The sequence below is a fragment of the Biomphalaria glabrata genome, chromosome 8, assembly GCF_947242115.1.
Source record: "Biomphalaria glabrata chromosome 8, xgBioGlab47.1, whole genome shotgun sequence".
Lineage (NCBI taxonomy): Eukaryota > Metazoa > Mollusca > Gastropoda > Planorbidae > Biomphalaria > Biomphalaria glabrata.
The window spans coordinates 5,755,317-5,771,019 of NC_074718.1; the positions used below are offsets into that span (position 1 = coordinate 5,755,317).

At 38.8% G+C, this 15,703-nt stretch overlaps 1 protein-coding gene across 3 annotated transcripts in view; it reads left to right on the forward strand.

Moving 5' to 3' along the window:
- LOC106057294 (carbonic anhydrase-related protein 10-like) overlaps window positions 1–15,703 on the forward strand; it is a 112,289-nt gene that overhangs the window by 14,962 nt on the left and 81,624 nt on the right. For all 3 annotated transcript variants that reach the window (XM_056038439.1, XM_056038442.1, XM_056038440.1), the window contains exon 2: window positions 10,164–10,316. In XM_056038439.1, coding sequence (XP_055894414.1) covers window positions 10,253–10,316 — 64 coding nt within the window. In that variant the 5' untranslated portion in view covers window positions 10,164–10,252. The remainder of the gene's footprint in view (window positions 1–10,163; window positions 10,317–15,703) is intronic.

Sequence of the window (15,703 nt, forward strand, 5' to 3'; positions counted from 1 at the left end):
CGCCGCTGAACCACATTGAACTGTGCTGTAGTCGACCGGATTGTATTGAACCGGGCTCTCCACCATCTAGACTGCGACATCTCCGCTCTTTATATAGGATCCCTGCTGGTCTTGTAGAACCGGACGGAACATCGCTTGACGTTTCTAGTTTCGTCACATGCCTACATCCCTCGAAACGCTCCCAAGCTCTGTTCACGACGCCGATCCTTCCCGAACTCGTCTCGGCTGACCGTCGTAACTCGTAACGGTTGACAGCTCGTCTAGCGCTGGCCTGGGGCGATTTTCGTCGGCTGACTACACACACACCACTACCCCCATCTGTGCCACCACCAGGTTTATAACAATATCATATTAAAATTGTCTATATTACAGGGTTGTTGTTGTTGTTTTTTTTTGTTGTTTTTTTTTTGTAGGAGCGTTATGTTGGCAGAATGGTCAAGAGCTTACCTTTCGAACCAATGGATCCCAAGTTCGATTCCCGGTGAATTCTGGGCTTTTTGAGTTTGGGATTGACGCCCCTGAGTCCACCCAACTCGAATGGGTGCCTGACATGAGTTGGGGAAGTCTGTTGGTCGTTGTGCTGACCACATGACACCCTCGTTAACAGCCTGCCATATGATCAGATGAGCGTCACATTCTCTGCACCATAGATAGAAGGGAATGACATCTTGGAGTTTCACAAATGTGACATTTCTGGGTTGCAAAGAATGTGACATTTCTGGGTTGCAAAGAATGTGACATTTCTGGGTTGCTAATATTTTGGTTGAGAATTGCGCGGAATCTGCGCAAAACAACAGAAATAAAAATCGATTACGCGGAATCTGCGCGCGCGCACACACACACACACACATACAAAGGAAATAAAATTGTTTGTGCGGAATCTACACAAAACAACAGAGATCAAATGGTTGTTTTGCAGTATCGTTATTTCCATGCTTCAAAACTATAAATGTCAATCCTTGTTATTTTTTTGTTTTAGCTTTCTGAATTGCTTTATGAATAATTTCGTCCTCTCATTTCTTCGATTATCGAACTTGGGAAGACCCACAACGGATTATAGAACAATAAAAATAAAAATATTCTTAAAGAAAAGATTAATTAAAAAGGCATCACGAAGATAATGCCCAGGATAAAGACATAATGCATGATTATTAGAAAAGAACTTTTTAAAAAATAAAGCAAGTCATCAATTTAGAAAAAAATATGGATTATAATTTTGTTTCGTTGTTTCTTGAACTTCCTTTTTTTTTAAATTGACTCCATATTTTTAACAGTATCGATTTATTTCAAGTAGATCCTTCTCTACCCCCCCCTTCCCCCATAGCTAGCACCTTAGGAACAATTCTTGCCCAATCTATCCCATAATTTATGGGCGATCGTTGCATCACCACTGATCTTGTAAACTCTAGAGCTTGTAAACTTTGTATAAAACACCTCCAGTCACAGGCATGACCTTTATGACGTCATAACTTGCGTTACGCAAAATCGTACTTTTTGCTTTGACATGTTTTGGTTAGAGGATATTTTTTCTTGAAATGTGATGTCATAGAATCAGTCTATACGTCGTCATAAAAAAGGTTGTCCCTGAAGAAAGATATAAAAAAAAATACTTAGAAAAAAATAAAATTCATCCTTTATAAAATGATTATTTTGTGCTTAATTACTAATGAGTGTTAGCTTTTAATGAAAAAAAAATTACTACATTTTTTACACCTGAACTATATTTTACTAAAATCTTTAATGGATAGAGCCTACATGCGGAAATACCTGAAGATGTAGTCTGTTCAAGATAAAGATTTTCATTTTATACTTTGAAAAAATATAACCTGTCAAACTAGAGTTTTCCCAGTGCGGCCAACGAGGCTGCGAGCTAGTAATTCTTTTCCCGATATACATCAACTGTCAAATTTTAAAGAAAATCGTTAGAGCCGTTTTCGAGAATCGTGTCCACTCAGGTTCCAGGTTTTTGTTTTTTTGACGATAAATGTTGTTGTGGGCTAATCTAATCTGACTTCACTTCTATATTACTAATTACTTCTCATTAGATATAGAACAATACACGTTAACAATATACTTAAGAACGACTTTCACTGTTATAACATGACACCTTTATTTATCACTGGGAAATTCGTCCAGTCTTTATAAACGTCGCTATTTCTAATTAACATCCAAAATAAACTACTTCTATACCATCGCCATGTTGCTCTCTTGACGCCTACGTCTACTACGTCATTAGTCTGTCTTACTACGTCATTAGTCTGTCTTACTACGTCATTAGTCTGTCTTACTACGTCATTACTTTTACCGTCGCTAAAACAATACACAATAGATTCGTCTAACAAAACTAACCTACTCTCTAAACTAGTACATAACAATGTGCAACCTGAATAGAGTGATTGTAAAAAAAATAAAAAATTCCGTAGATTTATAAGTGCTGAAGAAATCAAGAGCGTCTCCACTGGCTCCCATTTCATGACATGTATCAACGCACTTACAACAGAATAATTATAATAATAGTCTTTATTATCTGTGAGAAAATGTGTTTTACGATTGTGCATTACAAAAAAAAAAAAAAAAAAAAAAACCAAAGAATCTGAAGTATAGCCGCAGGATTTGATATAGATATATTTTGTCATACATAATTGAGGATCAAAGAAAAGCCGGTAGATGCAGTAGACGTTAAGAAAAGTACAATAGACCCCCCGGCGAACACTACATTTGTCTGCATCAGATGTGGAAAAATATGTATGTCGCAACCGGGTCTAAGTCGTCACGTGAAACACTGCACTCATCCTTAATCTTCGAAATCGAAGACATTTCCATTAATTATTTGGTCATAATACGCCCCCCCCCTTCCCCACCACCATTTCTCAATTTGTGCTTAAAAAAACAAAACAAAACAACTCATGTTTCAATTGTTAATGGGAGAGAACTCGAGACATAACAGACAGTGCAGTAGTTAACGGGAGGTAACTGTAGACTAGAATTACGTCATTCGTAGTGGGTCACGGGAGGTAACTGTAGACTAGAATACGTCATTCGTAGTGGGTCACGGGAGGTAACTGTAGACTAGAATACGTCATTCGTAGTGGGTCACGGGAGGTAACTGTAGACTAGAATACGTCATTCGTAGTGGGTCACGGGAGGTAACTGTAGACTAGAAAACGTCATTCGTACTGGGTCACGGGAGGTAACTGTAGACTAGAATAAGTCATTCGTAGTGGGTCACGGGAGGTAACTGTAGACTAGAATACGTCATTCGTAGTGGGTCACGGGAGGTAACTGTAGACTAGAATACGTCATTCGTAGTGGGTCACGGGAGGTAACTGTAGACTAGAAAACGTCATTCGTACTGGGTCACGGGAGGTAACTGTAGACTAGAATACGTCATTCGTAGTGGGTCACGGGAGGTAACTGTAGACTAGAATACGTCATTCGTAGTGGGTCACGGGAGGTAACTGTAGACTAGAATACGTCATTCGTAGTGGGTCACGGGAGGTAACTGTAGACTAGAATACGTCATTCGTAGTGGGTCACGGGAGGTAACTGTAGACTAGAAAACGTCATTCGTACTGGGTCACGGGAGGTAACTGTAGACTAGAATACGTCATTCATAGTGGGTCACGGGAGGTAACTGTAGACTAGAATACGTCATTCGTAGTGGGTCACGGGAGGTAACTGTAGACTAGAATACGTCATTCGTAGTGGGTCACGGGAGGTAACTGTAGACTAGAATACGTCATTCGTACTGGGTCACGGGAGGTAACTGTAGACTAGAATACGTCATTCGTAGTGGGTCACGGGAGGTAACTGTAGACTAGAATACGTCATTCGTAGTGGGTCACGGGAGGTAACTGTAGACTAGAATACGTCATTCGTAGTGGGTCACGGGAGGTAACTGTAGACTAGAATAAGTCATTCGTAGTGGGTCACGGGAGGTAACTGTAGACTAGAATACGTCATTCGTAGTGGGTCACGGGAGGTAACTGTAGACTAGAATACGTCATTCGTAGTGGGTCACGGGAGGTAACTGTAGACTAGAAAACGTCATTCGTACTGGGTCACGGGAGGTAACTGTAGACTAGAATACGTCATTCGTAGTGGGTCACGGGAGGTAACTGTAGACTAGAATACGTCATTCGTAGTGGGTCACGGGAGGTAACTGTAGACTAGAATACGTCATTCGTAGTGGGTCACGGGAGGTAACTGTAGACTAGAATACGTCATTCGTAGTGGGTCACGGGAGGTAACTGTAGACTAGAAAACGTCATTCGTACTGGGTCACGGGAGGTAACTGTAGACTAGAATACGTCATTCATAGTGGGTCACGGGAGGTAACTGTAGACTAGAATACGTCATTCGTAGTGGGTCACGGGAGGTAACTGTAGACTAGAATACGTCATTCGTAGTGGGTCACGGGAGGTAACTGTAGACTAGAATACGTCATTCGTAGTGGGTCACGGGAGGAAACTGTAGACTAGAATACGTCAAGGGGGAAAGGCATTCGAGAAACGATGGGTCAAGGTCAATCTAGCAAGGAAACATTTAAAGAGAATAAGTGCCAGAACTATTTCTAAGGGAGCCAGTGGCGTAGCTAGGGTGGGAGAATTTGAAAATCCCCTCGGGGCCCCCACTTGAGTGGGACCCCCCAAATGAGTGTTTGAAATTTTTTCTACATATTAAATATTAATTAAATATTACGCAAAATGCATGGGCCCCCCCAAAGAGGTCAAGCCCCCCCTCCCGGACCCCAAAATGATGGCTAATTCCTAGCTACACCACTGAAGGGAGTTGTATATATCTGGAGATTGATGCCAGGAGACTAACATTAGTTGGAGTTATAAGGTGCTCTACTACATATAGAGATGGAGTGCTTTGAAAAATAATGATGTACTAATTACTATTTAAAAGTCCCTCATCACACTCACTCTCTCTCTCTCTCTCTCTTTCACACACACACACACTTTTAGCATGCATAAACGTGCGTGTGTGTTTCTATGGCATACAACAGTCCGTACGGATGATTGTATCCTGAAGCAATTTTTTTTCCCTAACTTTTGACCCCCCCCCCCATGAGGTCAGAAGGGTAATATATTTTTTTTTTCTTTAGGAGCAATCTGTTGATGAAGGTTTTTTTCGTTCTTTCCGTGTAAATATTTTAAACTCTGGAAGTGGAGATTCTAAGAATGGAGTACACAGTTTGTCTCCACAAGAACAAAAAAACAACACCTAAAACAAAACAAAAATCAACAAAAAAAAAAAGGGTTAATAGAAATGTGAAATGGAAAGGGGAAGTTGTAATTGACTCCCCCCCCCCCCCCCACTCTAATGTGGGATGGTGGAGGTGGTGGTGGGGGGGGGGTTGGAGACGTTAAAAAATAGCTTTAAGACATCCTTGTTTCAATATGAAATATTTCGATTCACTTCTCATCGTTCTCTATTCCCTCTATTATGCGTGTGAGTGTGTGTGTGTGTGTTAAAGAGAGAGAGAGAAAGAGAGAGAGAGAAAGAGAGAGAGAGAGAAAGAGAGGCCGAGAGAGTGACAGAGACGGAGATAGAGGCAGCGAGATAAAGACAAAGAGATTGACAGAGCGAAACACACTGAGGCAGTGAGAGAAGGAGAGAGACAGACAGACAGACAGAGGAGACAGACAGACAGAGTCAAGACTGACAATCAGATTGACAGAGACTTAGAGAGAAACACAGAGAGCGACACAGAGAGAAAGACAGGCAGACAGAGAGGAGAGACATGGAGAGAGACAGAGACAAAGAGTGCCAAAGTAAGAAAGAGAACGACAAACAGAGAGACACAGAAAGAGATTTAACGAAATTAAAATACAAATAAAAATAAAGCAAGAAAACGAAAAAGAAACTGATTGAAAAAAAACTTTCTTACTTTCTCTCGCGATACTTACCGCCTCCTCATATTAAGTCTATAGATAATTAACAAGACAGTGAAAAGAGAACAAAAAAAAAAAAAGACTCAGACATGGATAGAAATAGACTGGCGGAAATGAAGACAGACGATAAAAAAAGAAACAAGAAAGATAGAGATGGAATGAAGAAAACAGAGATGGACACGAGCAAAGAAATGGGTTAAGAAGACTAGACTCCAGTCATCAAGGGATAAAGTGGAAAGAACTGTCTGGTCAGCTGGTGAATGCTCCGTCTAGGACCGTTCGGACGTCCCCATGCGGTGTCCATTATTAAAATCTTCTCTTCTCACATGAGTTATAGCCCCTTGCTGTGAACGTAATAGACTAGGTCTGGATGCTTGTGAATAGAAAGAATGACAATTATACAGTGGTACTAATACGCTGTGTGGGTGGGATAAGAACACTATTGTTTATGGTTCTTGGACTCAAAATAAGAAAAGCCTGCAAGCTAACTTTTAAGTTAGAATTATGTCTGTATACTTTAAATATCCAAAGAAAGACATGCCTTTCAACTAAAGAACTTATAATTGCTATCGTATTATGCGCAGGACCGGACTTAGGCCACTGAACCTATGCGGTCACAGTGAACCCCGCCCTTTCATTGCCCCCCCCCCCAATTCTAGGTGTACATTATTAAATTTAACCATTTTAACATATATATATATAAGGGTTTCCGCGGTCTCCTGTTTTTTTTCCAGAAACTCCTGGAAATCTCCTGAAATTATTAAAATCTCCTGAAATTCATACAAATTTCCTGAAAAATAGACAAAATTGTCATTTTGGGGTACAATCCTACGCGCGGTGAAAGAAAACGGCATTGTCAGCTTTCATTTAATAAAAATTTATTGCTAAGACGAATGTATTTTCTAACACAAAATCTTAATTTTGACATTATGCTTATCCCTAACCAAACTGGGCCCCGCGCAATCCATTTCGCATAGGGCCCGCAATTGTTAGAGCAGGCCCTGATTATGCGTTTAATGGGTCTTTGACCTAATTATTGAGTACTGATGAAATCACATTTAAACGTATATATAAATAACACTTATGTACTTAGTGAATAGTGTCTTATACAGAGCTCTACTATATTACGTTGCATCATAGGATAATAAACTTTGGTTCTGAAACGTAGGCCTATGCCTCAGATTAACAGCACAGTATTTTTCCTTGGCACAGTCTGCAAAAGAGCTGACAGCTCAACAGCAAAAAGCTGGCTAGAAGTAGAAGAAGAAGAATATGTCCTATTTCTGAAAAGTCCATTGTCTTTTTCGGATGCAATTTTCTGCCTCTACGCTGGCCACTGGGCTGGTCTTAAAAGTGACCAAAAAAAGCATCTCGTTGCTTCTTTCTCCAATGTAAAGTAAAGTTCTCCTTTCAGACATTGGGGTTTACAGGGTCTATAGGGCAGATGATGCAAAGGTCATCTATTTCTGTGGCCAACGGTTAACAAGATGTCATTTGGCCAGCACAACGACCAACCGCCTTTACTTTTTTCCCCAACTAATGTCAGGTACTTATTAGACTCAGAGGCGCTCAATGATCCTGAAATAAAAAATCCCAGTCGACACCAGGATTCGAACCGGCCGGTTCGAAAGGCAAGCGCTTTACCGCTCAGCCACCTCGCTTCCTCTTTCTGCAATGTGCATATCACAAAAGAATGCGTTTGCGGGTCATTATCTATCGCTTCGTGATGCCTTGGTGAAATGAATCGTAAAAAAAAATTCTGATTCGGACCTGATATCCGTTCCGTCGGGATTTGATATCAACACCTTGACTTTAGCTGTGAAGAACTTGAACACAACCATCTCTCATACGATACCTTAAAAAAGCCACCTAAACTCTTTAACTCTTTCTCTCCGTAATTATTTACCACATTCTGGTGGAATCAACGTTGGTATCATCAGTTAGGAGAGAAAGAGTTAAGATCCTCAAGGGTCTACGTGTTACATTTTTAAGAGCTATTGTTAAAGTTTTAGCTGACGATGAGTTGTTTGGGTGTCAGGTTTATGCTAGCTATGCGATCACGACCTGTCAAGTTCCAGTTGATACGTTGATAATGATCCAGTGTCACAAGATCTAACTGGAGCATTCTTTTCAGAGGAGTTTAGATCTAGTGATGAAATATCGGATAGGTCATGAACAGCAAAGTAACAGAAGCTTACGTTCTTGGTCGACAAAAGTAGACAAACATTGTGCAGAGATCAGGCACGTTTCAACATGAGACAATATAGAGAGAGAAAGCGAGAGAGAGAGAGAAAGAGAAAGAGGGAGAGAGAGAGAGAAAAAGCGAGCGAGATAGAGAGAGAAAGAGAAAAGGAGAGAGAAAGCGAGAATTAAAGAGAGATTAAAAAAAAAAGTACCACAGAGATCAGGCACGTTTCAATATTAGACAATATAGAGAGAAAGAGAAAGAGAAAAAAACAAGGTGAGTAAAGAAAGAAAGAGAGAGAGAAAAATAGAGAAAAGGAGAGAGAAAGAGAGAGAAATAAACAGAGTTAAAAAGAGATAGGAAGAGAGAAATAAAGAGAGAAAGAGATAATAAAGAGAGATAAAGAGAAAAAAACAAAGAGAAAAAAAGAAAAAGAGAGAGATAAAGAGAAAATACAAAGAGAAAAAAAAAAGAGAGAGATAAAGAGAAAATACAAAGAGAAAAAAGAAACAGAAAGAGAGAGAGAGGAGAGGAGGAAGGCAAGAAGGAGAACAATTTATTGAGGGAGAAAGTGGTAGAATGAAAGAAGAGGAAAGGGAATGGAAATAACAAGAGTCACGGAGGGAGTGCGGGGGGGGGGTAGGAATATAAGAGGGTAAGAGAGACATTGAGAAAGAGAGATGAAGAGAAAGATGAGACTGTGAATAGAAACCAATAAAAAGAGGGATAACGTAAATAAAGAAGAGAGTAGTTATTGTTGATAATGATACGGATATTTCTGTTTTAGTTGTCAAATGTTTGACATGTTTCGGATGCTCCTTCAGATAATTTACTTCCTAGTCCAAACCTCCCGCAGGACGACGGGGGATATGACAACGGGCAAGGTCTGAACCCAGGACCATCGCGACGACTGAACGACAGTCTAGCGCGCATACCGACCAGGTAGCCATCCATTATGTCTATATGTAATTTATTAAGAAATAATGAATTTTTATAATTCTAATGATAAAAATTCAAGTAAGTTAGAAGGTTCTAGACAGATGACAACTTCCTGATTTTACCGGCATTACAACACTTAAAAAAAAACAACTAATGGTAGCTGGCACGCAGAGGCGTAGTGGGGGAGGGGTGCAAAGGGGCATGATGCCCCGGGCTCTACCCTCAGGGGGGCGTCACATACAGAGGGGTGCCTATATGGGTTCATGGTCAAATGGGGGAGGGGGGATCAATAAAGTACCTTGCCCCAGGCGCACGTTTAGTTCACTGTGACCCTGCTGGTAAGACTTAGTGAATGTAAACTTTACTGCATGGTTTCCCGTTATATAGTAGGTCAATAGATTACATTAAAAGGTTTGTGTGACGCCACATAGAAACCCGGTGAAAATCTGACCCCTATTTTTAATGTGTAGAACAATTACGCCAGAAAGACTTACATTACTAAGTTATTATTGAAAATATAATGTTTGTAAAATGTTTGTAAAATGTTTTACATGTTTCGGATGTTCCTTCAGAGTTGAAGATAATTACTTCCTAGTCCAAACCTCCCGCAGGACGACGGGGGATAGGAGCGGACAGGGTTTGAACCCTGGACCATCGATAAATCTGAACGACAGTCCAGTGCGCAAACCGCACGACCAGGCAGCCGTGGAAAGAATAAGCTATTCATTTTCTGTAAATCAAAACACATACAATCTATAAAAAAAATTGTCAAAACCATCGGCGTTTCCCTTAAATTAAACAACACATTGGAACGTTAGAACAAGATGCCAAACATCTGAAAACAGCTTTAATTTACTGCTGCTAACATATTTATAAAACAGCATTAAACTAAAGCAAACATAAATTTTCAATAAGTTTTTTTTTCTCCTCTTGTCGTGACCTCTACACCAGATTCAAACTCGACATTTCATTATCTCCCTCTATTTTATTTTTAAACACACTACTTTAAAAAAAATATTTTTTTTTGAAAAATTTTACTTAAAAAAATTAACATTGGAGATTTTCTTGATATTTTTTGTCTTCTATTTCTTGGGTTTAATCTGACATAAATTTTTTTGTCTCGTTTTCAATTTATTCAGGGCGCAGCTGTCTTCCTTTAACGCCAATCTCGGATTAATAAAGTGAACACCTCGCTTGTGCGCATGACAGGAAGTCAATAAAGAAAAGAATGCAGACGACGAAGCTGGTGCGCGAAATTTTGACGATAGTAGCTCTTCTTTTACAGACATTGGGTAAGTTCTAAATAGGACCGGCCCCACATTTAAATGTGGTCCTTGTTCACACCCCACACCACCCACACACACACACTTTTATTTTTAAACACACTACTTTAAAAAAAAGTTTTTTTTGAAAAATTTTACTTACAAAAAATTTATAATGTGGACACACACTTTCCAATCATTTTAGGATCATTCATGAATTTCTACCACTATTTCCCCTCACTTTAAGGGATACAATATTTCGCTGTATCAGACGCCCACCCCATCTTACCTAAGTTGATCCTTTAGGAGTTATAGCAGACACCCTCATGGCGTGACACCATAATGGGGAAAAAATAAACAGATAATTTTTTAATAAGATATTGTCTTTGATTGCAAAGATTAAAGATAAATGCATTTTTCATATACACACGTGACAACAAAGACCTTGTTGCGACCTACTTATTTTGCAACATCTAATGCAGACAAAAGCGTTGTCCGCAGATGGGTATATGTAAGTTCTCATTTTGTCGTCTATGCCTGTCTACGCCTGTCTTCGACAAAGGCTTTCCTTTGGTCCTCAGATGTGTGTCAAGTGACCTTCTTTTGATCTCTTCAGCTGTCTCTTCCAACTACTTTCTTATAAGCCAGTGTGGACAAAATGGTGCCTGAATTAAGCCTTATAGTGCTTCCGGGGGCACCTCTGTTACGCTCGCTTTAAATCACTCTTGGTATGTGGCCATCCCCCAATACGGGATATGTGTCCCACCAAGTGCAACTGTCGAATGTCCACACCAGCTACAGGCCGTATAGATATTTGTAGGTAGTCTTTCCAGCGTACATATCTATTAAGGGCCTCGCTTTCTGTCACCGCGAAAGTTACGTGGGGTAACTCTTGTCCAACTTGCAGAAATAAAAGTTAGCTTTCCATGAATGTTTCATTGCAGTTGTCTACATGGTTGGGCCATAAAGAGAATTATATATATATATTGCAAAGCGCATATTTAGTTTGCTTACTACATCTTTCATATTTAAAAAAAAAATAATTACGACAGTTGATTAACTAATTGGTTATTTTTTGGTTTGTTTTTATTTATGCGTTGTCATCGACAGTGAATAATTTATGCACATTTTCTACTTGATCCGAAAAAATGGAAAGCGTGAGAAATGAACACATGCAGAAGTTTGACCCGACTGACTGGCCTTTACAATAGAGTCCGTATAAGCGAGGTAACTAGGTCTTTTTCTGGACAATTCGCCGTTTTTTTTTTGTCTGGTTTGGCCCATTGATTTGCTTCAGCATTCAGTCCACTATATCCTACAAGTTATAAAACAAAAATCATTATGTAAAAACCCAGACGAAATATTTTTTTTAAACAAAAAGTCTACCAGTGGCGTAGCTAGGACTTTATCATCTTTTGTGGCCCGGGGGGCTTGACCTCTTTAGGCGCCCCGGCATTTTGACATTAAACAGCATGACATGAGATAATGGCGTAATATTTAATTTAAAAAAAATTCGAACACTCCTTTGGAGGACCCTTAAGTGGGGCCCGGGGGATTTTCAAATTCCCCCGCCCATCCCTCAACCATAGCTACGCCACTGAATTCTACTTGTAAACTTTAGTCAAAATATATCTTTTAACATCTTATTCATATTTCTTTTTCCGACAACGAACGATAACCCTGCTTGAATATTTCATTCAAATTGAATTTAATGTAGTCTCCAAGGAACTGCAACCCACGCAGTCGTTGTTTCTTTATAATAAAAGAAGACATTTTTTGTATTTATTTATTATGTAAGCTTGAAATGAAATTATACTTTTGACTTTACCAGCATTTTAACGAAACAATATTTTAAAGCTATCGTTTGTCAGTGGACTGAAGTTGAAGATTTTCATGCAATTAGGTTAACACATAAATACCAAGAAATAGTCCACAATAGCTTACAACAAATGGAGGCATGAATACGCACACTAACGACATATACCTCACACCGCTAAGGGTACTGAGACAGTTCACGTAACCAAACCCATCCATTTTTCCCGGTCAGACAAGACACAGGGTTTGTGAACCATCTTTCTCCATTCCTCTCTGTCCTTCGCCGTGGATAGAATTTCATTCACTGACAGGCCTGTCCATTCTTCGATGTTGTCTTCCCATCGCTCTCTCTGTCTTCCTCTTCTTCTTCCTGGTACTGTACCCTGCAGGAAGGTCCTCAAGGGCCCCTAGGACCTTGTGATGAGGCCATAGATTTTTTTTTGACAGTGGTGTCTGATACCCAGCATTTGTTTGTAGCATTTGTCGGTAGCCTTTGTCTGTAGCATTTGTTTGTAGCATTTGTCTGTAGCTTTTGTCTGTAGCCTTTGTCTGTAGCCTTTGTCTGTAGCATTTGTCTGTAGCCTTTGTCTGTATCTTTTGTCTGTATCTTTTGTCTGTAGCATTTGTCTATAGCATTTGCTCTCAAAGGCTTTAAAAAAAAGTTGAATTATTATTTCAACCTCAGCGCTCAATTTTGAAACATACATGTTAGGAGTTGAGACAATAGTTGTTCATTGGATTGGTACATGGTACATACATACCTCTAATTAACTGCTTAAATTTAATTTCATTGTCAGAAAAGGCATAGTGATGTTAAATAATCATTTTATAGAGTGCATTGGTTTATTTGCCGGATTTATATTTTTCTATGTTTATTCAGTACTGAAGAGATGACCTTGCCAACAACACATAAGACACTAACATAACTTTACGGTCTACACAACAGTTCACGTTAAAATTGTTCATAAGCTGTCCAAACTTGACGATCACTGGGTTGTCCATTGTCCTCCGTTGTAGACGAACGAAGTTATTTGGGATTCTTCCGGAAGGATCTGTCCTTATTTCCTACGGAAGCCCAAAGGTTCCAAGAAGTATAAATGTTTTTATTGGAGCGATTGAATTCCTGTTATGTACCACGGCTAATCAACACAAAGCATTGTTCGTGTGCATCACTCAGTCATAAGTACCATGCCATTGTATACAGTCTGAACTCTATTTCTATGACCGCTTTATTCCCAAATCACTAGTAGAGAAGTCTCTACTAGTTAACAGACAGGTACCGGTTTCCAGATGTTAACTTGTCAATGTAATATTTTTTTTATTTTTTTTTAAAGGAAACCTCAGAATTTGCGCTATTCAGTTTTAGCTTTATCATCATAGGAATCCTTGGGCCTTGGGCCTCTTTTCTTTACCTCTTTTTTGGGCTTTATGTGCCTCTTTTTTGGGCCATCTTGCCTCTTTTGTGGGCTTTATGTGCCTCTTTTTTGGGCTTTATGTGCCTCTTTTTTGGGCCATCTTGCCTCTTTTGTGGGCTTTATGTGCCTCTTTTGTGGGCTTTATGTGCCTCTTTTTTGGGCTTTATGTGCCTCTTTTTTGGGCCATCTTGGCTCTTTTGTGGGCTTTTTTTTTTAATATGTTTTTATTTGTAAGTTATCATAATTCACAAGTATTAAATCATAAACAATTGAAAAGTGATTAACCTAAAAATATAATAACAGTAATAGAAATATTATTTAATATCAAAGACTTAATACCTAACCAATGAACCCCCTAAAGACAGAAAAATGCTACAAGTATACTCTACTCCAGAACAATCAACACAATATCAGATATCCCTGACCCCCAACACCCTATTTCTGAAAAACTACATGAGCATTGTACAGGTATATAAAAAATCAAACTAGATAATTCTCTACCCTAAAGTCCATTATTTTTCTAAATGTTAATTCCAAGTGATTAGGATCAAACACCTTATTATTATGTAGACATTTGAGCCAGCTAGCACAAACAAGATTCCTGTATTCTGAAACTATTATTATATAACACTAGAGGCAAAAAATATATTTATATATAAACAGATAATTATTGTTTTCCACTGGGTGTTAAAAAGTTGAATATTTTATAAATATACAATGAGCGCATATGGGTTTCAAACACTTTACTACTGCAAAAGCTATATTGTTACGGGTTTAGAAAACAAATCACCTAAAATTTATGGAAAGTTCGGGGTTTTAAATATATTAGAGCTTGTTTAACCTGGATATGTTGCAATTGTGGCTAAATATGTGGGTAGATGTGGCTAAATATGTGGGTAGATGTGGCTAAATATGTGGGTAGATGTGGCTAAATATGTGTGTAGATGTGACTAAATATGTGTGTAAATGTGACTTAATATGTGGGTAGATGTGACTAAATATGTGGGTGGATGTGACTAAATATGTGGGTGGATGTGACTAAATATGTGGGTAGATGTGACTTAATATGTGGGTAGATGTGACTAAATATGTGGGTAGATATGACTAAATATGTGGGTAGATGTGACTTAATATGTGGGTAGATGTGACTAAATATGTGGGTAGATGTGACTTAATATGTGGGTAGATGTGACTAAATATGTGGGTAGATGTGACTAAATGTGTGGGTAGAGATGAGCCCACACAAACAGATGAGCCCATACAAAGAGATGAACCCATACAAAGAGATGAGCCCATACAAAGAGATGAGCCCTATAGATCGCAAAGTCTGAAAGGGTTACTTTACTTTGACTTTAAATGGCTTAGAAATCACATGATTAATATGTATCATTAGTTGGCTTAAACTGCACAGTCCTTTAAGAGACTAAAATGTGTGACTAGTGTTGAGAAGGGGAGTTTATATCATAGGATGACTACTTAAAATAATGACTTAATATTCATCAACTATTTGTAATAGAATTAGTTCTCCGAAATTGAATACACTGAAAGATATATTGGAGATGATCATACATGGAGGCCAATCTATAACATAAAAGTAAAGTTCCCCTTTAAGACCTTCCGATCTTTGGGACAGAGAATGTGAAAGTCATCGATTTCCCCGGCCCATGGTTAAAGATGGTGTCAGGTAGCCAGCACAACACTATAGATCTACTTGCATTACACACCACTTACGTCCATTGATATGTCAGGTTCAGTGTGAGCGCTTAGGACGAAAAAGGAAATTTCATGCGAATCCGTACGACAGTTGATGAGATCTCTTGATCATTCAGTCATTAAGTCATTGGTATTTTGCTCTTATAATATATAACACTAAAATTAAGCTTTAAGTTAAAGCATGTTGGCATTGATGTTTTGATTAACCAATTTCTTAAAAAGAAAAATGAGAAGCGCTTTAAATAACACATTTTTGGTGCGCCTGTTGTATAGAATTCTGCAAGTTTTGAAAAGCGAGGTATTTTAATAAACCATACAAAAAAATGTGTGCACTTTTCAGTTTTGCAGAATTAAAATTTCGCTTGTAGCAGAAAGTTATTGTTAATTAACAGTTAACAACAGTGACCTTACAATAATTCGTCCTTGACCTTGTTTATTTTATCTATTTATTTCAAAATTTCTCCAAATCTTCTT